This window comes from Callithrix jacchus, chromosome 8 (assembly GCF_049354715.1).
Source record: "Callithrix jacchus isolate 240 chromosome 8, calJac240_pri, whole genome shotgun sequence".
Classification (NCBI taxonomy): Eukaryota; Metazoa; Chordata; class Mammalia; order Primates; family Cebidae; genus Callithrix; species Callithrix jacchus.
The window spans coordinates 53536320-53561738 of NC_133509.1; the positions used below are offsets into that span (position 1 = coordinate 53536320).

The window sequence follows — 25419 nt, forward strand, 5'->3', positions numbered from 1 at the left end:
CCCAGAATCACTTAGCTGGTATTTGTCCTTAGTGGCCAGTTATATCAGAGTAGCTGGGAACACAACCAGGGCTGGGAGTCTCCAGGCAAATTTGTCTTTAATAAAGAAGTTTTACCCAGAATTAAAGATAAAAACATTTGGTTTTCTCATCAGTAGATATCTTTCTATGTAAATATTCTCTAGAAAAAATTTCCAAAGCATTATATTTTTACTTTGGCCCTTTATTTTCACTTTATTAGTTGCCTTACTCTGAGCAAGGAGCCACATCAGTTAAGTGGAGTTGATAAACTCACAAACCTGTTATTCATTCATTCATTCATTCATTGAACAGTTGTTTACTGACTGATGACCATGTCAGACTCTGCCGTAAGGACTAAGGGTGTAGCAGTGAATAATACAAATAAAAACTCCTGCCATCCTGCAGCCTACACTCTAGTGAGCATTAAAGGAGGCAACACCTAGAAGCATACAGCCAAGTACTGACACATGGTGTTCATTCAGCAATCTGAATTGGAACAGGCTGCAGAAGACAGGAATGCACCAGTGTCTCTCAGGCACTCCAGGTTCTGGTTAAAAGCATCTGTGTGTACAAGGAAGTGAAATTTCAAACAGACCCTTGGCATTCATGGGGGTTATATCCCAGGGCCTTTGAGAGTCTCCAGATTGACAACTGCCATTATTGCATATAACTTTTCCCAGCCTTTAACTCATCCCAAACGGACTTTTCAAATTTCTCGTTAAAAACTCATTTTCTAAGTGATCCTTCATTTCTGTTTCTTTCTACCACCTACCTCTAGTATCAGTTGACTTTTCTACATGGCCTTTTGTTTATTTTTTTAAAAAACAAAATTTTTATCATGTCAGACAAAGTTCCTACCTTCCAGTAAGAGAGAACACAGGAAACAAAGCCTCATTGTGAAAGAAATACTAAGCTTTCACCAAGGCTCCTTACTGGCTAAGCTCCTTGCTCCTGTGCGGCAAATTCATGGCATGAGCTATTCAGATTATAACTCAGCTTCATGATACACTACTTTATTACAGCCTTGGTGCTTGTTCCCAAATGGGAGGGACTTCAATCAGTAGATCTATGAATGTCAATCTGCCCTAGAAGAAATACCAGTGGGTGTTTATAAAATAAACATGGTCTACCCCAAGGGATTCTGATGCCATAAGTAGAGGGTCCAACTCAATATGGCTGGAGATTTCTCCATCAGGATCAGGAGAGTCAGCCTGTGGCCTCATTTTCATTGCGTTTCCCTTTACGCTGTGTCTTCCTTGCAGAAAATGCTAGATTACCTAAAGGAGAAAAAGGATGCTGGATTCTTTCAAAGCCTCTCTGGTCTTATGCAGTCTTGCAGGTAAATGTGGGAAAACTATCATAGCATTTAAAAAACTCTTCCCTCCAAGGATAGGGAGGTAGAAGAAGGGGAGCACAAAATATACTGGCCTACCATAGAATTTTTGAGAGAGGAGTCACCTACTTTAGAAAGCTAAGAGAGTAGATGTTGCTCCTCCAGCCTTCAGGATTACAATTCAGCTGGCATTCAGAGGGGGAAATGTGATTGCCGTCAGCCACATACACATGCTCCCCCACTGCTGCTGTTGTTTTTAATCTCCCTTCCTTACCTCCATTTTCATGTTGTTTTCCCAGGAGGCTCAGTGTGCACATTGAGTGTCTCCTCAAACATGTATGCCCATGAAAGTCAAACCAGAAAAGAGCAGAAAAGAAGGGGGATTCCTGACTGACTCAAGGCTGTGTTTTATTAAACCCACTTTATTAATCTTTATCCTTAACAATTCTTTGAGTTTGAATGTATGCTGGGGTGGTATGAATTTTAACACATCCGTTTTGACAGAGCCACATCCTGGCATGGGAACATTTTGACATAGCCTAAAAGACTAGGCTTTGCATTTAGCATTCATATTATTAAGCTGTTTACACCACCCCCATGGCTAAACGGCTCTCACACATAAATAATATATCATCAGGAGTCATAGGTCATGACACTTGCTCGATTCAGAGATGAGCTAGAATCTAAGAAAAGTATTTGAATAGTCTGGATATCATTCTAAAAGAAATTAAACTTTTAATTAGCTAGCTCATTTGCCTCCAATTATGTTTTCCATTTAAAAATTTGGAAGATGGACATCATTTCTTTTGGTGGACTATACTTTTGCTAACTGTATTTCCTTGGGTAAAATATTGTACCCTGGGCAGTAGGGAGCATATCTGAGCTGCAATATAATTCTTTGTTCTCAACATTGTGTGGTTTTTTTCCCCACCAAGTCTATTCATTTACTATCCTTTCAGGAAAACAAAATGGAATATCTCCAGGCCTGACTCTCTGAGGCTAAAATAGTACAAAAGAACCCAGAGATGGCAAAAACCAGGGCAACGCAATTTCTTCTTCTATTTTTATTTATTTATTTGTTTGTTTGTTTATTTATTTATTTATTTTGAGGTGGAGTCTCATTCTGTCACCCAGGCTGGGGTGCAGTGGCACAATCTCGGCTCACTGCAACCTCTGCCACCTGAGTTCAGGCAACTGTCCCACCTCAGCCTCCCAAGTAGCTGGGATTACAGGTGTCTGCCACCATGCCCTGCTAATTTTTTGTATTTTAGTAGAGATGGGGTTTCACCATGTTGCACAGACTGGTCTCAAACTTCTGACCTCATGATCTGCCCCCGTCAATCACCCAAAATGCTGGCATTACAGATGTGAACCACCACACCCAACCCAAGTAAAAACAATATATGTTTTTAAAATATTTAAGCAGTAGGGAAATTAAAACATTCAGAATGGGTATTTAGGAATGGAGTAAGGATCAGAAATGTGTGTTGCACGAATTCAGATTCAAAACTGCTGCTTCAAAGCAACTATGTCCAAATGTCCTTTCCCATGTTTTCCTCCCCTGACAGTTAAACCAAAGCAGAAGGATAGTTTTGTGTTGATGAGCAGGCCCTTTTGCCAGCAGAATCTGGGAAAAAAACAAACAAAAATGGCAGTAGAGATTTTACTGTTTACCTAAGTCATTTTTACCTGAGTGATGAAATTGGGTAAATGGAGTTTACCTAAATCACAAAACATGTGACTCTGTAAAAAGAAAACAGGGATGTCAGATTTTCTCCGTGTCTTTGCCCAGTGGTAGAGGAAAAGCTAGGTTTTGCAGAGTCTTAATGGACTTAGCCTTAAGCTTTCCTAAGAGCTACGTTCTTTGAAACCTTTCAGATTGGGGGAATAAGGTAGACTCTGTTAGTAAAATAGAATGTGCCCTACTTAAAAATAACATGATTATATAGTGGTCTCATTGCCAAGCTTTGTGGTTGCATTACGGCTTCCTGGCCAAGTAAAATTTGGCAGTGGCTGTGACTGGGAAGGTTGAGGGGAGTAGGGACAAAAATGAAGGCCAACTTGTAAGTTCAGGAACACCTGGAGACACCATTGCCTATGGAAAGCTGAACTTCAGCTTCTGTAGGCTCTTGAATGATGGAGAATCATAAAAAGGTGTGGCCCTTTGAAATCTGGAAGTTTGTATCTCATCCTAAGCTCTGGAAACCACAATTCCACATGATTCTCAGAGAAAGTAGATAAAGGTGGGAGGTGAACATTAATCAGTGCAGTCTAAGTAAACTTTCCCTGAAGAAATCTTAAAAACAGATTATTCCTTCTTTATTAGGAAAACCTTTCTAAATCTTCATAAGAAAAGAATCAAACTGGACAGACAATGAGAGTCACCATAAGTGTGTGTGACCCCTCTCCCTATATGTAACAAAGTCTGTGAGCTATGGGCACCTAAGATAGCACTACTTGGCACAAAGCCAAGGAATCATTAGACTTTCAACCATCCTGGAATGTGTAAGTTTATTTATGATAAGACAGGGGCAGGATATTCGTAGTCAGTAGATACATTAACTTAAGAAGTCTGCTTTCCCAGTGTGTGTAGCCCTGAACCTTGTTTCTTTCTGTCTATTAAAAGTGTCCTTGATTTGAATGCATTTGAGAGGCAGAATAAAGCTGAAGGCCTGGGGATGGTGACTGAAGAAGGAACACGTAAGTGACTAGTGAATGTGAAGGCCATGCTCTTCCTGATTAAAATCTCTTTTTTTTTTTTTTTTTTTTTGATAGAGTTTCGTTCTTATTGCTCAGGCTAGAGTGCAGTGGCATGATCTCAGCTCACTGAACCTCCACCTCCCAGGTTCAAGTGATTCTCCTGCCTCAGCTTCCCAAGTAGCTGAGATTATAGGCACCCACCGCCATACCTGGCTAATTTTTTGTATTTTTAGTAGAGATAGTGTTTCATCATGTTGGCCAGGCTGGTCTCAAACTCCTCACCTCTGGTGACCACCCGCCTCGGCCTCCCAAGGTGCTGGGATTACAGGTGTGAGCCACCACACCCAGCCATTTAAAATCTTAATTACCTATTTCTGGTCGGAGCTCAGGTCTTTGCTTAGTAAGCAAGGACTAACTCAGTTTCAGCAAAACGTTTTCATCAGTAGCTTTAGTAAAGCCATCATCTAGGATGGAAGTGTTCACCTAGCCAGTTTTAACTAAAGACAGTTTATCATGATGTTTAGTTTTCTTACTTTGTATTCTTCTGTTTTTCTCTCATTACCAGTCATTGTTCGTGAACGTGGTAAGTTTGAGTTTCTGGCCTGAGTTTCTACCATGTGTGTGAATCCTAGGAGATCTCATTTAATTGCCTCAGCACAGAAACATTTTAGGCTTGGTGGTTGCATGTTGAGTTAACTCAGCAGTTTGTGCTTAATTAAAGAAGTGCCTTCCATCTGTAAAGCATGGTTTATGAACTGTGAACCACTTACTCTCTTTATCCAAGCTGTCTTCATTACAAATGCATTTGCTGGGCATTGTGCTCTGTAGCCTCAGCTCAGTTTAATCCAGCTTTTCACCATTCTTCAAAGTTCCTTTTCCAAATGATTCTGACACAACTCCTTTATCATCCGCATAGTCATCTGCATTAGAAAGTATTCTCTGTCGAGAAGCCAAACATGCTCATCAACATTTTATGTTTTCAAGGTGAAAAAGTACTCCAGAATGACGAGTTCACGCGTGATCTCTTTAGATTCCTACAGTTACTTTGTGAGGGACATAATAGTGGTGAGTGGAACTGATTGATCTGCCAAGGAAACACAGCGTTCAGGTGCAAAATAATTTAGTTCAGTATGCCCTATTTGATGCAACCAGTTGTTACTCAAGGACATTAGTTAATGGATTCCTCAATAAGAAACTGTAAATATCATGGCTAGTGATATTTAGTGCCACCAAGGTTAAGCTGCTTCCAGAATCTTCAGATGAGAAATCTTGATACCCAGCCTTTTCCATCTAGCCCATTCAGTCCAGTTTCTGCTGTTGGCGGGTTGGGGGTTGCTCAAAGCAGAGCACCTGCTCTGATCTGCAAGATCTGCCAGGACCCAAGCCTAGTATGCTTGTAAGCCTTTTCACATAGAATGTCTTGTCTGAGCTCAGCTGAGAGGGCATGCCTGGCTCCTTCAGCATGATGAGGACAAGCTCTGACCCAGCACTGGTGCTCTCAGACTTTCAGAACTTCCTGCGGACTCAGATGGGCAACACCACCACCGTAAATGTCATCATCAGCACTGTGGACTACCTTCTGCGTCTGCAGGTGAGTCGGAGGGCCTTGGACAATGATACCTCTCACCTTTGCTTCCAAAAGATAAACACGGTTACCCAGTGTCAGGAACAGCCCCTATAAGGAAGGCATTGTAATCTATGTCCACAGATGCATGGGAAGTCCAGTGCCCAAAGAGTACATTGAAGTCAGAAGTGAAAGGAGTGGTTAAACACCAAATCATCTGTTATAAAATGCTGGTTTACTTTAGTTTTGTCAGTGAAAACCTAACTGTGGTGCTGTACAACAACCAAGAGCTATAATACAACCCAGAGCTCTAAAACAACCTGTGAATGAGAACAGATTTCACTAGAATAAAAGACTTACACAAGATGATAGGAATAAGATGAGTTTCCCACTTCATGTTGAGAATTCAGATGGTCACACAAACATATTAATAAAAAGGGATTTTTTTTTCTCTTTGCTGATTCCTCATCCTGGTTCTGCCACTTACTCGTTTGTAGTCTAGAGCAATCTATTTAATGTTCCTGTGTTCCAGATTTTTCGTCAGTATAAAGGGTAGGACTTATGCCGTAGGCTGGTGGTAAAGGTTGGGAGGTTTAATACAGGCATAGCTTATTTTATTGTGGTTGATTTTACTGTGCTTCACAGAGGCTGTGTGTTTTCCAAATCGAAGGTTTTTGGTAACCCTGCATCAAGCAAGTCTATCTGCGCCATTTTTTCAGCAGCATGTACTCACTTCATGTCTCTGTCACATTTTGATAATTCTCACGATATTTCAGACTTTTCACTATTAGATCTGTTATGGTGATCTGTGATCAGTGATCATCCATGTTACTAGTGTAATTGTTTTGGGGTGCCATGAACTATGCCCATGTAAGATAGCAAACCTAATCAATATTGCATGTGTTCTGACCACTGAGCCAACTGTTCCTTCATCTCCCTCCTTCTCCTCAGCCCTTCCTATTCCCTGAGACACAACAATATTGAAATTATGTCAGTTAATAACCCTACAACAATGGCCTTTAAGTGTTCAAGTGAAAGGAACAGTCACACATCTCTCACTTTAAATCAAAAGCTAGAAATGACTAAGTTTAGTAAGGAAGGTATGCTGAAAGCTAAGAGAGGCCAAAAGCTAGGCCCCTTGCACTAAACAGCCAAGATATGCAAAGGAAAAGTTACTGAAGGACATTAAAAGGGCTGTTTCAGTGAACACATGAATGATAAGAAAGCCAGCTCAGCACAACCTGTAATCCCAGCACTTTGGGAGGCTGAGGTGGGCAGATCACGAGGTCGGGAGTTTGAGACCAGCCTGGCCAATATGGCAAAACCCTGTCTTTACTAGAAAACACACAAAAAATTAGCTAGGCATGGTGGCAGGCACCTGTAATCCCAGCTACTCTGGAGGCTGAGGCAGGAGAATCACTTGAATCCAGGAGGTGGAGGTTTCAGTGAGCCAACATTGTGCCGTTGCCCTCTAGCCTGGGCAACAACTGCAACGGAGACAGTTTGAGTGGTCTGGATGGAAGGTGAAACCAGCTACAGCATTCTTGTAGGCCAAAATCTAATCTTTAGCAAGGCCCTAACTCTCTTCAATTCTGTGAAGGCTGAGAGATGTGAGGAAGTTGCATAAGAACAGTTTGAAGCTAGCAAAGTTTGGCTCACATGTTTAGGGAAAGAAGTTATATACATGACAAAAGTGTAAGGTAAAGCAGCAAGTGCTGATGTAGAAACTACAGCAAGTTACCCAGAAGATCTATTTAGGATAATTGATGAAGGTGGCCACACTAAACAACAGATTTCCAGTGTAGATGAAACAGCCTTCTACTGGAAGAAGATACCTTCTAAAACTTTCATAGTTAGGGAGAACAAGCCAATGCTTGCTTCAGAGCTTCAAAGGACAGGCTAACTTTCTTGTTAGGTGCAGTCCAGCTGGTAGCTTTAAGTTGAAGCCATTGCTCATTTACCTTCCCAAAAATCCCAGGATCCTCAAGAATTACGGTAAATCTACTCTGCCTCCTTGCTCTATGTATGGAAAAACAAAGCTTGTATTGTCATCTGTTTAGAGCATGGTTTACTGACTATTTTAAGCCCACCATTCACACCTACTGCTCAGAAAAAAAGATTCCTTTCAAAATATTACTGTTTGTTGACCATGTACCTGGTTACCCAAGAGCTCTGATGGAGGTATTCAAGGAAATGAATCTTGTTTTCATGCCTGCTAACACAACATTTATTCTGCAGCCCATGGATCAGGGAGTAATTTTGACTTGCAAGTCTTATTTTTTAAGAAATGCATTTTGTGGTTGGTACGGTGGCTCACGCCTGTAATCCCAGCACTTTGGGAGGCTGAGGTGGGCAGATCACGAGGTTAGGAGTCTGAGACTAGCCTGGCCAACATGGTGAAACTTTGTCTCTACTAAAAATACAAAAATTAGCTGGGTGTGGTGGCAAGTGCCTATAATTGCAGCTGCTTGACAGGCTGAGGCAGGTGAATCACTTGAAAACCAGAAGGTGGAGGTTTCTGTGAGCCAAGATCACGCCCCTGCACTCAGCCTCAGCGAAAGAGCAAAACTCCATCTCAAAACACACACACACACACACACACACAAGAAATGCATTTTCTAAGGCTATAGCTGCCATAGTGATTCCTCTGATGGATCTGGGGAAGGTAAGTTGAAACCTTCTGGAAAAAAATTCAACATTGTAGATGTCATTAAAAACGTTGTGATTTGTGGGAGAAGGTCAAAATATCAACAGTAACAGAAGTTGAGGAAGTTGATTCCAACCCTTGTGGATGATTTGGAGGGGTTGAAGACTTCAGTGGAGTAAATAACTGCAGATGTCTTGGAAACAGCAAGAGAACTAGAATTAGTAGTGGAACCTGAAGAACATGTACCTGAATTGCTGCAATCTCATGATCAAACTTTAACAAATGAAGAATTGCCTCTTATGGATGTACAAAGAAAGTGGCTTCTTGAGATGGAATCTTCCTGGTGAAGGTGCTCTAAACATCGTTGAATGCTAAAAAGGGATTTAGAATATTACATAAACTTAGTTGATAAAGAAGTGGCAGGGTTTGAGATTGACTCCAATTTTGAAAGAAGTTCTGTGGGTAAAATGCTATCAAACAGTATAGGCTACAGAGAAATCTTTCATGAAAGGGAGTCAATTGATGCAGTAAACGTCGTTGTCTTATTTGAAGAAATTGCCACCGCCACCTCAGACTTCAGCAGCCACCACCCTCTTTAGTCAGTAGCCATCAACATCAAGGCAAGACCCTCCACCAGCAAAATGATGGTGAAACTTACAATATGCTGAGAGTTCAGATGATTGCTAGCACTTGTTAGCAATAAAGTATTTTTAATGATGGCACATACATTATTTTAAAGACATAATGCTATTGCACACTTAATAGACTATAGCATATTGTACATATAACTTTTATGTACACTGAGAAATCAACATTTTGTCTGACTGACTTTATTGTGATGTTCATTTTACTGTAGTTTATCTGTAATCAAACCTACACTGTCTCTGAATCTCTGATGTATGCCTGCATATTTAATGTACTCAGAACAATGTCTGGCACTTACAATGTTAGCTGTTATGTTGTTGCTGTTATTACGATTATTTGGATAATTACCATTATCTTCACATATTTCACATTGAATAAATTATCCTATTTCATAGTCTCCCAGTTCCAGCTGAAGGCAGTCTTCTCTCCTATCTGTTCTTTCCTCTGGAGGGATATTTGTGCTTGAAAGATTCTAGAAGTCAGGTATATCTGTACTTCTTCACAGAGTCCCTGGCTCCTGTCAGAGTAAAGAGGTCATAGAGATGCATGACTCTCATGTACTCTTCCTAAACACCAAGTTTTGCCTCACTGACTAAAGTCTGAGAAATACTAAACCCTACTCATTTGTTTTTAGGAATCAATCAGTGATTTCTACTGGTATTATTCAGGGAAGGACATCATTGATGAATCTGGACAGCAAAATTTTTCCAAAGCTCTGGCAGTCACCAAGCAGATTTTCAATTCTCTTACAGAATACATCCAGGTATGTGCTATAGAGTGCATGCTTGAGACCAAAGAATGTTGTTGACACGTCCATGTTCTGTATTCCCTACAGAATAGTTGGTTGAACACATCCAGCCCTAATGCTAACAATATTTCTTTTCTGTCTATCAATAGGAAGCAATAGTACCTGCATTCTATAAGAAGCCATAGTTTGGGGTCCCCCCACTGGACCTATTTACAGTGTTAATACTTTACTTGCATTTATCTAGTTACAATTTGCTTTCCCTCCTAAAGTAAAAATTTTTTATGGAAAGAAAATGTCTTACCAAACTTAAAATTCTTTTTATCTAGAACAGTGCCTGGCATATATCTGTTCAGTAAGCATGGAGAGTGGAGCAGAGAAATGATTCATAGAATGAAGAAATTAAGGGCTAAATGATGTTATCTTGATAGAGATTAAAAACAGAATCCATGAGATCCTATTGACTTGTCAGAAATTAACTGTGGAAAAAGTAACTTCAGAAGCACACAAATGACATGCAGTGGTGGTCAAATCTGCAAATGAATTTCATGTTAAATGTCTAGACCTTGCAGCAGTCTTTCTCTGTCCATAGTATTTTTCTATTCATTGTCTATGGTGGTCTAACTATTCTGGAAAAGGAGCAGAAGATGTATTCAGGCACAGTTTGCTATAAAATTAGTAGGCATATCATTACCCTCTGTGATACAAGATGTTTTTGAAGCAAAAGTAACACTTCATCTTCAGATTACCATAATCAGAAGACTCATGAATAGGGCTCTTATTCATTCATTCAACAAAATGCTCAGCTTGTACTCTGTGCTGTGGTTCCTGAAAAGAAACACAATATAGTGCCTCTATCCATAAAGAGCTTACAATGCAATTGAGAAAATACATATACATAAGAAAAATTATTCAATGTAAGATGATCATATGGCCGGGCACAGTGGCTCATGCCTATAATTCTAGCACTTTGGAAGACCAAGGCAGGCAGATTGTCCAAGCTCAGAAGTTGGAGACTAGCCTGGGCAACATGGTGAAACCCTGTCTCTACTAAAATACAAAAAAGTCACCCAACATGTTGGCATGCACCTGTAGTCCCAGCTACTCAGGAGGCTGAGGCAGGAGAATCACTTGAATCCAGAAGGCGGAGGGTGCAGTGAACTGAGATCGTGCCACTGTACTCCAGCCTGGGCAACAGAGCGAGACTCTATCTCAAAAGAAAAAAAAGAAAAAATGATCATACATGATCATACATACTGTGCTTAAGAACCACATATGTAGCTGGGCATGGTGGCTCATGCCTGTAATCCCAGCACTTTGGGAGACTAAGGCAGGTCAATCACCTGAGGTCAGGAGTTTGAGATCAGCCAGGCCAACAATGTGAAACTGCATGTCTACTAAAAGTACAAAAATTAGCTGGGCATGGTGGTAGGCACCTGTAATTCCAGCTACTGGGGAGGCTGAGGCAGGAGAATCTCCGGAACCTGTGAGGCAGAGATTGCTGTGAGACAAGATCACACCACTGCACATGGGAGGTAGAGGTTGCAGTGAGCTGAGATAGTGCCATTGCACTCCAGCCTAGACAACAAGAGTGAAACTCAGTCTCAAAAAAAAGAAAAAAGAAAAGCCAAAGGGCCCTGAGTCTCCATCGGACCACACATAGGCTATGGATAGATACAGAGGAGGAAGTATATTCTGTGTCAGTGACTTGGAAAAGTTAGAGATAGGATTATGCATGGCTTTATGAGAAATAATGTCAGCAATTATGCCAGTCTTGCTGAAACAGAAGAGATAGGTAAGGAAAGAAATGGAGAATGCTTTTTACCTTTTCCTGTACACCTTCATTTCTTTCCTAACGAATATTTTATATTCCAAGAATCCAAGAGTTTTTAGTGGCTTTTTCTTTTTTACAGGTAATATGACTGAGCCAAAACCTGTTCTATGAAAAACATTAAATTCTCATCAAATAAAGATTCATGTGATGAGCCAACTGGAAAATTAGATCATATTTGCTCATTAAAAGAAAGACAAAGCTAACACTGTCAACTTGAAAGGGAGGATTTTTGAGGGGAGATATATCCTTGTCACTCAAGCATTGTAACAACACGAGGAGATAAACGTAATAACAAGTTACTTATCTGAAGTTTCACAGAATGTAGTGTACCTAAGGAGATCATTGAATATATATGATAAGCATCTGATTTGATCTCTATAAAAGCCATCCTTATCTTCAGAACTTCCCATGGAGCACTAACCCAAAAGTAAAAGAGAAGTTCCTTTTTGGTAAATAGGAGTTTCTTTCAGCAACCAGTTTTGTTTCAAAAAGAATCTAATGGTTTCTAGTGATCAGACACTGAATGTATATAAAGAGTGATTTTTAACAAACCTTTGTGATTTAGGAATGCAGACAGTATTGCTCCTGCTCACCTTTTAAACTTTGGGTATCCTGCCAAGACTTTTCTAGAAATTAAGGTAATATCTGTGCTCCTTTTAAAACTTTCTTATTGAGTAATTTGGAGATTGGTTAAAGGATAGGAAAAAAACTAGACTGTAAAGAAAAGATAAGAAATGTTGACTTAATAATGATCTTCAAAAATGGTGGAATTATTGACTGAGCACAGTGGCTCATGCCTATAATCCCAGCACTTTGGGAGGCTAAGGCGGGTAAATCACTTGAGGTCAGGAATTCAAGACCAGCCTGGCCAAAATGGCAAAACCCTGTCTCTACTAAAAATACAAAAAAATCAGCCAGGCGTGGTGGCACCCTCCTGTAATCTCGGCTACTTGAGAGGCTGAGGCACGAGAACCATTTGAACCCAGTAGGCAGAGGTTACAGTGAGCCAAGATTGTACCTCTGCACTCCCGCCTGGGTGACAGAGTGAAACTGTCTTAAACACACACACAGAGATTAACATGAAAATGCAAACTAAGTTATTCCTCTACATTTGACTTTCAGAAAAGATTGTTAGAGATTCTATTATATCTGATTTTAGGTTAATAGGAAAATCCTAGAAGTGGTTGAATGCCAGGATTATTACACAGAATTTTTTTTAAATTAGATAGCTGTGTAGTCATCAGCATGTGAAACTTTGCCTGAAACAATAGGTAAGTGAGGACCTGGTTTTCACAGGCCTTGAGTTCCTCCAAAGGCCTCTGAGGCCAAGGTAAGGCTGGGGAGCTTGCCCTTCAGCCGTGTCAACCACAGCATCTCACAGTTTTAAATATTGTTCGCCAGTATAAACTTATTTAAAATAAGTTCTTAAAGAACTCATTCTGAGGCTAAAAGAAAGTCTCTGAAAATCTCTGAACTGTGAAATCCCTAGTGGTTTTTCCTAGACATGGGTATCCTACAATGAGGAAAAAGAAAAAAGTAATATCCTAGGAAAATACTGAACTATGAAATATGTGACTTTTGGAAAGTCTATCTGCTCGTGTAAGTAGGTATCAGATGCCCTTACTAGACAGGTTTCAGAGTAACTGTGATGTTGAAGTGACATGGAGTGTCTTCTTCCCCATAGGGCCCTTGCATTGGTAACCAGCAGAGCCTGGCTCACAGCAGGCTGTGGGACGCAGTGGTTGGCTTCCTCCATGTCTTTGCTAATATGCAGATGAAACTCTCTCAGGTACTGTGGCCCATTCCCTGCACGTATCATTGGTGTGAAATGCTAAGTCAGTCCTCACTCCTTAGTGTTCCCATTGTGATGCGGCTGCTTGATCAAAGGCTGGACAAGCCACACATAGTAGATCTCATTTTTTAAAACTGAGGGCCAAAATGGGAGACAGAAATGAATGCCTCCAGGGGGTCCCAGACAGGCTTTTGCATGAATGCAGCTTCCTTCTTTGTGTCTCACCAACCTACCCTTTTTATTATTGCCTCAATGTTTGCTTTCTATGGTGCTCATCCTTCTGCTTCCTTGTCACTGTTCTGTCAACTTATAAACACTCCCTACCAGCCCTGTCTGTCCCATGTTGCATGTCTCTGAAACCCACATCCCCCTTCTCTGTCACCCCTGCTTCCTTCCTCCCTTTTCCAGCCTCTCCTTCTCACTCCCCATCTCTCTGGCAAGATGAATCAGAACCGCTCAGAGCATTTATTATGAACAAATAAATGTAGCATATGTAGCAGTTTATTGCCTCTCTCCATGGCAACACATGAAGGAGACCTTCAGGAGGTATTTCAGGCTGATTAGAGTAACATTTGCAGCTTTAACTTAAATAATGTGTATCTAAAATGTTCAAGGCTATCACATCTGCCTCCTCTCTTTTGGAATGTGCTATTTAACCCTTTCATTTTTCCCCTTTTGACTCTGGCCTTATGGGAGGAGAGAGTTCCTGGGAGGGCTGCCAATTTGACAGTAAGAGGTCCATTTATATGTCAGCTAGGCAGTGTGGTGTTGAGTCTCTGAGATGAAAGCCCTAGTCCTGCCACTTCCTCACCAGTGACTTTTAGAAAGCCATTTTCCCTTTCTGGTTTTTGGTTTCATCTTCTCTAAAATACTCAGTTAGAATAGGTGATCTCTGAGGTCTTTTCCCAGCTCTGATATTCTATACTTCTGTGATATTTTATATATAGCTTATGATACACACCATAAGTGATAACGATTCCTCTGAAAGTTGAAGAGCTAGGCAAAGGGCTATAGTTGGGTTTTTGTTTTTTCCTTTTCCTTTTTCTTTTTTTTTGAGGGGGAGTCTATAAAAGGTATGTGACCCAGTATACATTTTTAATTGAATCCCCAGATTGCCCAACTCAGATCTTCCAAGAATTGTTTCCTGGCCGGGCACAGTGCCTCACGCCTGTAATCCCAGCTCTTTGGGAGACCAAGGCGGGTGGATCAGGAGGTCAGGAGTTCAAGACCAGCCTGGCCAACATGGTGAAAACCTGTCTCTACTGAAAATACAAAAATTAGCTGGGCATAGTGGCGTGCGCCTGTAATCCAAGCTACTTGGGAGGCTGAGGCAGGAGAATTGCTTGAACTGGGACCCAGAAGGTGGAGGTCGGCAGTGAGCCAAGGTTGTGCCACTGCACTCTAGCCTGGGCTACAGAGCAAGACTGTGTAGCCCAGGCCACACACACACACACACACACACACACACACCAAAAAAAAGAATTGTTTTCTATTGTGACATAGGGTATAAAGCATGGAGTTAGCTTAGCAATGCTCTTCCTGCATTGCTAAAATTAAAACCAAACAGACTAGTATCTAAACCATCAAGAAGAATAGCTTCCATTTTATACTATTTAAAGGGACAAGTGGGACCCAGATCACCACCAACTAGAATTAGGTGACTCTAATCCAGAAAGAAAGGAGAACCCATTTGGTGATTAAAACCTTGATACCTTTACCAGATGTCTAGTGTTCCCGTAAAGCTCACTGGTAATTCTCCATTGTAGAAAATGGCAACATAAACTACTAGAGATACCTGAAGGCTCTTTGGTGCATTGGGTTGTTCAGTAGTTTTGGACAACACTTGGTCTATCTGCCCCATTGTACTAATAAAAGGAAAAATGTAAAGGAGCTTTGTTGGATGAGTCCTGCTACCGTGAGTCTCCCGGTGCTGCAAACAGTGGACGATAAGGCATCCTCATTCAGAATGAGAAGGAAGCTCTTCCCTGACACTGATGCAGCCTGCACCTAACCTTTCCAGAGCAGGCTCTTCTTGCTCACTGCCCTGTACTTTACTGAGGGATCAGATAGCTCAGGGGTATCTCCTGTTTCTGTTCTAGGATTCCAGTCAGATCGAGCTGCTGAAGGAACTCTTGGATCTCCTTCAGGACATGGTGGTGATGCTTCTGTCCCTCCTGGAAGGTTGGGCTGTTTGGTATAACTAGGCCTTCACACAACTGTAATTGGTCTGAGCACTAACCTTACTGATCATGCAGATTATCCTTCTGGCAGGTCACTAATGCCATATGACATTGGTCAGAAAGCCAAATTTTCAGAAACAAAAAATGAAATGAGGGGCACCTGGTCTGATGGACACAGCCTGAAATCAATTCATTTTATATCAATAGGAAAGCCAGAATGAACTGGGGAAAACCTCCAAGCTTTGCTCCTCCCTATCCTCTCCCTCTCCCCATTGCTTTTCAACACATCTGGCTGCCAGTGTGTATGCCAGCCATCTAGTTGGGCACCCTCCTAGGTCTAAGGGGATCAGAGGGACACCACATATCCCTGTGTGTCCCCAGTAATCTGATAACGAAACCACTTCCCAGGCCCCAGGCCATGTTAAAGGCAGTGGTGTGGCCACCACCTTCTTCCCTTTGTTTCTTTCCCCCTTGGCTCCTAGTGGTGTAGTCTTTATGGCTTGCTGCTCCCGCCTACATCATCATGGTGAGAGAAGAGCTGACTAATTTGGCACAAAAGTCTTCTAAAAATAGCTACCTGACAAATTACATGATGGCTTGGGTTTATTTATATATTTGTATGTCTTTTTGAACCTGCCTCACAGGGAATGTGGTAAATGGCACCATTGGCAAGCAGATGGTTGACACACTGGTAGAATCATCTACCAATGTAGAAATGATCTTGAAATTCTTTGACATGTTCTTGAAACTTAAAGACTTAACCAGCTCAGACACCTTCAAAGAGTATGACACAGATGGTAAAGGAATTATCTCCAAAAAAGAATTCCAGAAGGCCATGGAAGGGCAAAAACAGTATACACAGTCAGAGATTGACTTTCTCCTTTCGTGTGCAGAAGCTGATGAGAATGACATGTTTAATTACATTGATTTTGTAGACCGGTTCCATGAGCCAGCCAAGGACATAGGGTTTAATGTGGCTGTGTTATTGACAAATCTTTCTGAACACATGCCAAATGATTCCCGCCTGAAGTGTCTGTTGGACCCAGCGGAAAGTGTGCTAAATTACTTCGAACCATACCTAGGACGTATCGAGATCATGGGTGGGGCCAAGAAAATTGAACGTGTTTATTTTGAGATCAGTGAATCCAGTCGCACTCAGTGGGAGAAGCCCCAGGTGAAGGAATCTAAGCGACAGTTCATTTTTGATGTTGTCAACGAAGGTGGGGAGCAGGAAAAGATGGAGCTGTTTGTGAACTTCTGTGAGGACACCATCTTTGAAATGCAGTTAGCATCTCAGATCTCTGAATCTGATTCAGCTGACAGGCCAGAAGAGGAGGAAGAAGATGAAGATTCTTCTTATGTGTTAGAAATTGTGGGTGAAGAGGAGGAAGATGGGTCTTTTGAGCCGGCCTCTGCATTTGCTATGGCCTGTGCCTCTGTGAAGAGGAATGTCACCAACTTTCTGAAGAGAGCAACCCTGAAGAACCTCAGGAAGCAGTATAGGAATGTGAAAAAGATGACTGCGAAGGAGCTGGTGAAGGTGTTCTTCTCCTTTTTCTGGATGCTGTTCGTGGGGCTATTCCAGTTGTTCTTCACCATCCTGGGAGGAATCTTTCAGTTCCTCTGGAGCACAGTGTTTGGAGGGGGCCTGGTAGAAGGGGCAAAGAACATCAGAGTGACCAAGATCCTGGGTGACATGCCTGACCCAACCCAATTTGGTATCCATGATGACACTATGGAGGCTGAGAGGGCAGAGGTGACGGAGCCAGGTATCACCACTGAACTAGTACACTTCATAAAGGGTGAGAAGGGTGATGCAGATATCATGTCAGACCTCTTTGGACTCCACCCAAAGAAAGAGGGCAGCTTAAAGCATGGGCCTGAAGTGGGTTTGGGTGACCTCTCAGAAATTACTGGCAAGGATGAACCCCCTACGTTAGAGAGTACTGTACGGAAGAAGAGGAAAGCACAGGTAAGTGTCATTTGTTTCTTTCATCTTTCTTTATCCCCAGAATAAGACTTGCCACTATATCTCGTGATCAGTACTGACACCGTTCTCCAGGTGCCAATACTGTATCAGACAATAACTCTGGGGCAACTATGCTGATCTTATAATTCCACTTCCGACATGTCTGCAGAAATTAAGACTCGCATGGTCATCTCAGTGTCTAGTCATTGGTTGGTCTTCTAATTTACATTGTAGAATTCAAACATGATGGCCTGTGATAGTTTGCCTCAGTCTTTTATTAGAAGGTTAGTTCTCGTGCTATGCAGATTCATTCAGTGAACCAAGGCATAGAAAACCAAGGATAACATAACACGAGGCCTTCATTTTGAGACAGTGCTTTTTCAGGGTTTTAAAAGGTCACAATGATATCTTAGGATTATCTCATTAAGTTTGATCATGCTTGAGACATTTTTATCCTTATGATACACCCACTATTCAGTTAGTATTTCATGTCAATCAACTAGATTAAGTGAACAAGATAGCGGGAATTCAGAGCCCCTTGACCATGAAAGGTTCTGGGTGTTCCACTTACTTGTAGTATCCAATTCACAGTGTCATTCTAGCATCAAAGAGAGTAGAGAAGTGTGAAAAGATCCAAACCCAAAAACATTCATTCATTCATTCATTCATTCCATTATTATTTATTGACAAGTTCATGTGCACTTGTCACTAATTTAGGCTCTGGGAATATGGTGGTGGTGAATAAGAAACACACTGTCCCTACAGTTCAGTGGAGAAGAAAGGCACTGGACAGTCAAGACAAGTATAAAGAATGTTAGGAAGGAGAAATGTCAGGTGTTAAAGTTCTCTGTAGGAGAGAACTCTCACCTGGTTTGAACATTCACGGAAGAAAACATCAGAATCAGCATTCCTACAATATTATTCTGCTTTGCTCCCTGATGTAGTCCCAAAACCTAGAACACAGTTTGATACATAATAGGGTCCCATTCCAGGACTGCTGTGTGCCAGGCTGTGTTCTAGGATATGGGAATATATAGGTTCAAAGCAGAAACCATGTTTTTGCTTTCATGGATCTTAACTACTAGTGGGAGAAGACAACAAGTAAGATAATTATCATTTGTGCTGCATGTTAGAATGCATGAACATGCAGCCAGGAACAGTGGCTTACACCTGTAATCCCAGAACTTTGGGAGGCTGAGGTGGGTGGTTCACTGGAGGTCAGGACTTTGAGACCAGCCCGGCCAACATGGTGAAACCCCGTCTCTACTAAAAGTAACAAAATTAGCTGGGTATGGTGGCAGGCACCTGTAGTCACAGCTACTCAGAAGGCTGAAGCAGGAGAATAGCTTGAACCCAGGAGGCGGAGGAGGTTGCAGTGAGCCGAGACCATGCCACTGCACTTCAGCCTGGGTAATAAGAGCAAGACTCCATCTCAAAAAATAAATAAATAAATACATAAAAGAATACATGAACCTGCAATAAGTTACAGAGTGAATGTAGGCCCATCAGAAATAGGTTGAGGAGGCTTCTGAAAAGGTGTCATGTGAGTCAAGTCTTGACAGGTAGCAGGCTTATGAAAAGCTGGGGCAGTCATACTCCAGGCAGAGGATACAGCTAAGTATCCTCTGGAAAGTATGCCTGGAAGGATCGGGAATGTTACAGGAAGTCTGTCTGTTTGGGTACAGGACACAAGTCAAATGGTACAAGGTGGCAATGAAGAGAAACCCCAGAATCATGCAAGACTCATAGGCTATGTTGAGGAGCTTGAATTTTATTCTAAGTGCACTGGTCCTCAGCCAGAGGGACTGGAATAGTGGCAAGAGGATTAAAGACAAGGCAACAAGAAGCCTGTGAGATGGAAGCAGGCCAATTAAACTAGATTTGGTCTGTGTCCCATCTCTTTCTGACCCCACAGGGCAGGACAATCACTGCCATGAGGCCCTCATGATGTCCCAACACAAGTTTCCTCTTTGAATTGAGTTAACCATAGAAGGGCAGTTGAGTTTTCAAGTGTCAAATCTTTGTCTTGGCATCTCTTCAGAGTCACTTGATATATATAGCAGAATACTTATGTTCAGTGGTCCTGAGAGAAGCAGAAACATGAAAAGAAAAAGCCACTGAAATTTGTGACCAAGAAGCAAATGGCCAAGAAAATGTCTCATCATCATGACTTCACTTCTTTGAGGAAAGCTTGACTGATTGTTATTTTTGTCTAGGCAGCAGAGATGAAAGCAGCAAATGAAGCAGAAGGAAAAGTGGAATCCGAGAAGGCAGAGTAAGTTCTTGGTAACATCAACTACCCTTATTGCTATGGTAGATAGTTTTTAGGCCAGGCAGAGTGGCTCACACCTGTAATCCCAGCACTTTGAGAGGCTGAGGCTAGAGGATCACTTGAGCCCAGGACTTCAAGACCAGCCTGGGCAACATAATGAGACTCCATCTCTATAAAAATACAAAAATTGCTGGGCATGGTAGTGTGCATCTGTATTCCCAGCTACTAGGGAGGTGGGAGGACTGCTTGAGCCCAGGAGGTTGAGGCTACAGTGAGCCAAGATCACACCACTGCACTCCAAGCTGGGCAACAGAGCAAGATCCTGTCTTGAAAGAAAGAGAAAAAGAAAAAGAAAATAAAGATAGTTATTGACAGTATCTGATATTCTGTTGCTATAGTAAATGGAAAACTTGATTTCTATCAATGCAAGCAATCATTCTGCAAGCCCTGGGTATATTTTCTTTTACCCTAGCTATGTAGTAAATACATTATATTCATCTCACTAAGTTTATAATCCCGCTAGCAGATCTGAGTGTCACTACCTGGCCAGATGACTTTGCAACTTCATATATTGATGATGACAATGATATATAATATTTATTAAATACCTTTTATTTGTCAGGCCTGTGCTAAGGTCTTCTATTGAGTATCTTATTAAATCTTGCCAGAAGCTTAGAAGAGTAGGTACTACTATTCAGAAAATAAAGGGTAACTTCAGAAGGGAAAAAGATGGTTAAGTCTAATTTCAGAAGAAGAGTATCAACTTGTATATAGCTGATGTACACCAAGATCATGGCTCATCCAAGTGGCCACCATTCATTAAATGTAAATTTAATGTCCAGCCACGATGGGTTGACAAAGACCTGAAATGTCCACCCTCAAGGAATGATTCTACTTCCTGCCCCTCAACCCAGATTTCTCTTTAGTCTCCCATTTTGGGTCAGACCTCCCTCCCTCCTCCCCTGCTGAGTGGGTTTCCCATTTCTGCAGCATGGAAGATGGAGAGAAGGAAGACAAAGACAAAGAGGAGGAGCAAGCCGAATACCTGTGGACAGAAGTGACAAAAAAGAAGAAGCAACGGCGTGGTCAGAAGGTTGAGAAGCCAGAAGCTTTCACAGCAAATTTCTTTAAAGGGATGGAAATCTATCAGACCAAGTTACTGGTAAGCGCTCCAGCCTTGGCCCTGTTCATGGTGCAGGCATTGGCCCAGGCACATGGCAGAGAGGTGCCTCTGATTTGTTTCACTGTTTGATCAGTTATACTTCCTCCCCTTTCTCATTCCTAAACTTCACTTCTCCCATGTGTCTACCTGTTCCTTTTCTGTTGGAGGAAAAGAAAAGCGGGAGAGTCTGGAAAGAACCGCAGTCTTAAAACAGCTCTGCTATCAGCAAGGTGTCCTCTCTGACCTGCTTCCTTACCAGGAGAGCAGGAACACCTCTTTCTACCTAGTCCTTTATGTGTATTATGTGGGGACTTAGCTGATCTTGGTCCAAAAGTTCAGAAGTGATTTGATCATGTGGGAATCAGAAAGAATGTTCCTCTTAGGTTATCTTCCCCACTAGTCCTCCAAACCTTGATTGTTCTATATGCAATCAAACCCTAGAACAGCTTGTAATATTCTTTCTCTGATACATTGCCCACTGAGGTACAGTGGCTGAAGGCAAGGACCACACCTTCCCTAGTACCATTAGTGAGGGCTCCCCACAGAGAGATTGGAAACTTTACCCAGGCAGTTTCCACTCGACTCTTTGGATGTTGATTTTTTGGGGGAAGATGGCAGTGAGAATGGGAATGTTTCTCCCACCAAGGGAGAAGAAGAGGCTCCTGGAACTGTAACTTGGAAAGGAATGAGAACTGAGGCCACATAATAGCTACATTCAGGGTAGGAGTTGCCAAGGGTCTTCTGCGAGCCTAGATCACTTATGGTTTCCTAATAGACTGCTTGCTGCATGGTGTGATCATGAAAACGCATACACACAGCACTTCAAGGCAAGGCTGGAGTCCTCTGCTTGATCAGTCCAAGGCTGGTGGCGTGTTTACGCCTTTGGCTCCCTGAGCAATGAGCCAGAGCAGGATTCTTTATAGCAATTCCAAGCAATTTTTTTTCAAATCAACCTTTTGGTCCCATGTTCATGACATAACAGTCATGCCATGCCTGTGTTAAGAATGCCATGGTTGCCCTAGAAGAGCAGTCATCAAAGAGTAGGACTTGTCACGTGTGAACTCCTAACCAGAATTGACCTGTGTGAAAGTAGGAAGTTCTCTTTTCCTTGCAAAGCTCTTCTACTTCTGTCTGTCCTTCTCTTTGCAGCATTACCTGGCCAGGAATTTCTACAACCTGAGGTTCCTTGCTCTGTTTGTAGCCTTCGCTATCAACTTCATCCTGCTTTTTTATAAGGTGATACTTCATTCAGGGGCTAATTGCTAAATATACTGTATACTAATTATGATACATGTAGAAAAATAATCATGACAGAATTTCTAGTCTTAATTCTATCAAAAATTCTAATACATAAGCATATTTCTAAGACACTGGCTTCTAAAAGGAATACAATTTCTAGCAACGGAGAGACTACTGACAAGGGAGCCAGTTAGGGGACTGTTTCTATAGTACATGCTTACTTTAGTCATTACTTACTCTAGTCTTCAAATACTTGTTGAGCATCTCCCATGAGCTAAACCCTATTTAGGAACCTCAAGGTATTTCAAAATGAATAATAAATACAATTCTTTCTTCAAGGAATAGGTAACTAAGAGCCATTACGGTTGGCCTATTTGTTAGAAGCATTTTAAAGGAAGAATTAACAGGATTTGGGAAGAGAGGGGACTGCTTGAGTTAAATGAAGGTTTTAAACATTGGCAAGTTGGTCTCGCATGCTGTCGACACGTAATAATTGTTAGCACAGTGAATGAATGAATGCTCCTGAACTCTTGGCATAGTCTTTAACTGGCTTTTCCATCTCTTGCCTCTTTTATCCACACCAATTTTCCAGTCAACAAACTAATGACCTTTTGTTGCGCATAAGAGAAAAATGGAAGTCTGTAACCAAGAGAGACAAAGCTTGGTTTTGAACACATGGAGATTGAGGTGACTTCAGACAGCCATCCAAGTAGAGAAAGCCAGCAAGCAGTTAGAGCTACAGCACAAAAGCCTCAAAGATGTAGATTTGAGAGTCATCTGTGTAAGAATAGCAGCTGAAGCCATGAATGTAAATAGCATCTCAGAAAGAATGGAAAATACTGAGTCTCCAGCTAGGTGGTGGTGTGGGGGTGGGGGAGCAGGCACACACATCACATCCGTGTATGTTTGTGTCTTAGCCTCCTCTCAGGCCACAGCATGATCAGAGATTCCCTTCTGTGGCATAAGGATTAAAAGCATATGTAGTAGAAGTTTCCTAATTTTAATTTTTTTGCTTTCTTTTCAGGAGAGGAGATAGGTTTTGTCTCTTTTTTTTTTTTTTTTTTTTTGAGACAGTCTTGCTCTGTCACCAGGCTGGTGTGCAGTGTCGCAATCTCTGCTCACTGCAACCTCTGCCTCCTGGGTTCAAGCAATTCTCCTGCCTCAGCCTCCCGAGTAGCTGGGACTACTGGCATGCACCACCACACCCAGCTGATTTTTGTATTTTTTTAAGTAGAAACGCGGCTTCACCATGTTGGCCAGGATGGTCTCGATCTCTTGACCTTGTGATCCGCCCGCCTCGGTTGTCTCCTTTTTAAAAGTTTGTTTGCAATTATTAGAGATACTTGGTGATTCCTAGTAATAAGTTACCTGAAAACCTCATTCATTCAGCAAGTAATGTTGAGTCACTACTATTTGTACAGCATATTCTAACAATATAAAATATGTGGGGAGAGCACAATGGCTGAGGTTCTTTTTGATGTTTAATAAGCGAGTGTGTTTTGGGCCAGGTCACTGAAGAACCTTTAGAAGAAGAGACAGAGGATGTTGCAAACCTGTGGAATTCCTTTAACGATGAGGAAGAGGAAGAAGCGATGGTGTTCTTTGTCCTTCAGGAGAGCACTGGGTATATGGCACCAACGCTGCGGGCCCTGGCTGTCATCCACACCATCATCTCTCTAGTCTGTGTGGTGGGATACTACTGCCTGAAGGTGAGCTGCTTGCCACTCTGGATCTAATCTGACTCCTTGAGGAAGAAGTGTCCTCTTTGAGCCCAGCCAGCCCTTTGCTCTAGGACTCTGCTATTCGTAAAGGTCCTTGTAGGTCCATGGAACAGCAGCAGCAGCGCATTGCCTGGGAGCTGCATAGACCTGCAGAGTATCGGGCCTCACCTCTGGTCTTTTAACTCACAATCTACCACTGAGCGTGATCACGAGGCAATTTGTATGCACTTTCAAGTTTTTGAAGCCTTGCGCTAGGAGTCCCATTTTGGGTACCTCTTCCTGAATTTCATAGAATGGGTCATCAGGCTAAGTCACATGGAGAGCTAGTCATGAGAGAGTCTTCTGATCTTTTAATTGATGTTGAAATTTTTGTAAAAATACCTTTTCATTAGGTTGTAATGATTCAAGATCTCAGAAGAAAGCTTACTGATGTGTTAGTTTTTAGTTATCTATTGCTGTATAACAAACCATTCTAAAACTTAATGGTTTAGGATGACCACTGTTTATCTCTCTGATTCTGTGGGATGACCGACACATTTGGGCAGTTCTTCTGTTCAATGAAAAGCGAACATTTTTTCAGTTGTCTGCAAGCTCAGCTGGGCTAGAATGGCCAAGATGGCACATTCCCATGCATGGCAGCTCAGTGGGGACACAACTGGAAGAATGGACTCAGCTGGGGTAGCTGGGCCTCTCTCTCTCTCCTTCTCTCCAGGTAGATTCAGAGCATCTCCTCCAGGTGGCCTTTCCACAGGATCTCTCCAGTAGGGTAGCTGCATTTCTTGCATGAAGGCTTGGGTTTCCAAAAAGATCATGGAGGTGGAAGCTGCTAGCCCTTCCTAAGTCTTAGGCCCAGAATGGGTACAGTGACCTTTCCATTGCATTCTGTTGTTTAAGGAAAGTCACTTGGCCATCCCAGATTCACTGTTGCATGGTAGAGGGGAGAGGCACTACACAAAGGCATGAATTCCAGGAGGCATGGTTCCTTGGGGCCATATTCAGAACCACTACAGTTATGTCAATCTTCAATCATTCAGTTTTTGGTGTTCCAAGTCCAGTTCCAGTTCTGCTACATCATAATTTTGTTTTTCTCACTGCTTTTCTCATTAAATTTTTTCTTCCTTCTCTTGAGTAGGAAGTCTTCTTGAGTACAGCAAGCCATCTTCTTCCTGGGAAGAATCCAGGAAATATTTTCCTATCTTGTGTTTCTTTCTTCCCCCAGTGAACTACAGTGTCATATAGAAAGTCCAGCTACCGTGCTGAAGAGATTTTGTGCCCTGGGCTACACTAAGGGCTCCATTCCAACCATGAAACTGCAAATTCTGAAGCCAGGGTTCCTGGGTTGAACTCACATCTCTGCCACTGAAACTCCCAGTCCTCTCTCTCTCTTCTCATACGTAAAAATGAGTATTGTTCTGGCTGGGCACAGTGGCTCATGCCTGTAATCCCAGCATTTTGGGAGGCTGAGGCGGGTGGATCAACAGGTCAGGAGATCGAGACCATCCTGGCCAACATAATGAAACCCCGTCTCTACTAAAAATACAAAAATTAGCCAGGCGTTTGGCACATGCCTGTAGTCCCAGCTACTCAGAAGGCTGAA

The 25419-nt window shown here is 42.0% G+C and overlaps 1 protein-coding gene across 16 annotated transcripts in view; it reads left to right on the forward strand.

Moving 5' to 3' along the window:
- RYR3 (ryanodine receptor 3) overlaps positions 1-25419 on the forward strand; it is a 572638-nt gene that overhangs the window by 529319 nt on the left and 17900 nt on the right. For 15 of the 16 annotated variants that reach the window (XM_054240576.2, XM_054240580.2, XM_054240579.2 and 12 more), the window contains 13 exons: positions 1282-1358; positions 3979-4052; positions 4618-4635; positions 5037-5117; positions 5555-5643; positions 9543-9671; positions 13172-13276; positions 15379-15460; positions 16104-17431; positions 19645-19703; positions 20691-20862; positions 22012-22098; positions 23610-23810. In XM_054240576.2, the coding sequence (XP_054096551.1) occupies positions 1282-1358; positions 3979-4052; positions 4618-4635; positions 5037-5117; positions 5555-5643; positions 9543-9671; positions 13172-13276; positions 15379-15460; positions 16104-17431; positions 19645-19703; positions 20691-20862; positions 22012-22098; positions 23610-23810 (2502 nt within the window). Of the gene's footprint in view, positions 1-1281; positions 1359-3978; positions 4053-4617; positions 4636-5036; positions 5118-5554; positions 5644-9542; positions 9672-13171; positions 13277-15378; positions 15461-16103; positions 17432-19644; positions 19704-20690; positions 20863-22011; positions 22099-23609; positions 23811-25419 lie in introns of those variants that run through there. The other variant, XR_013521058.1, reaches the window with a different exon arrangement.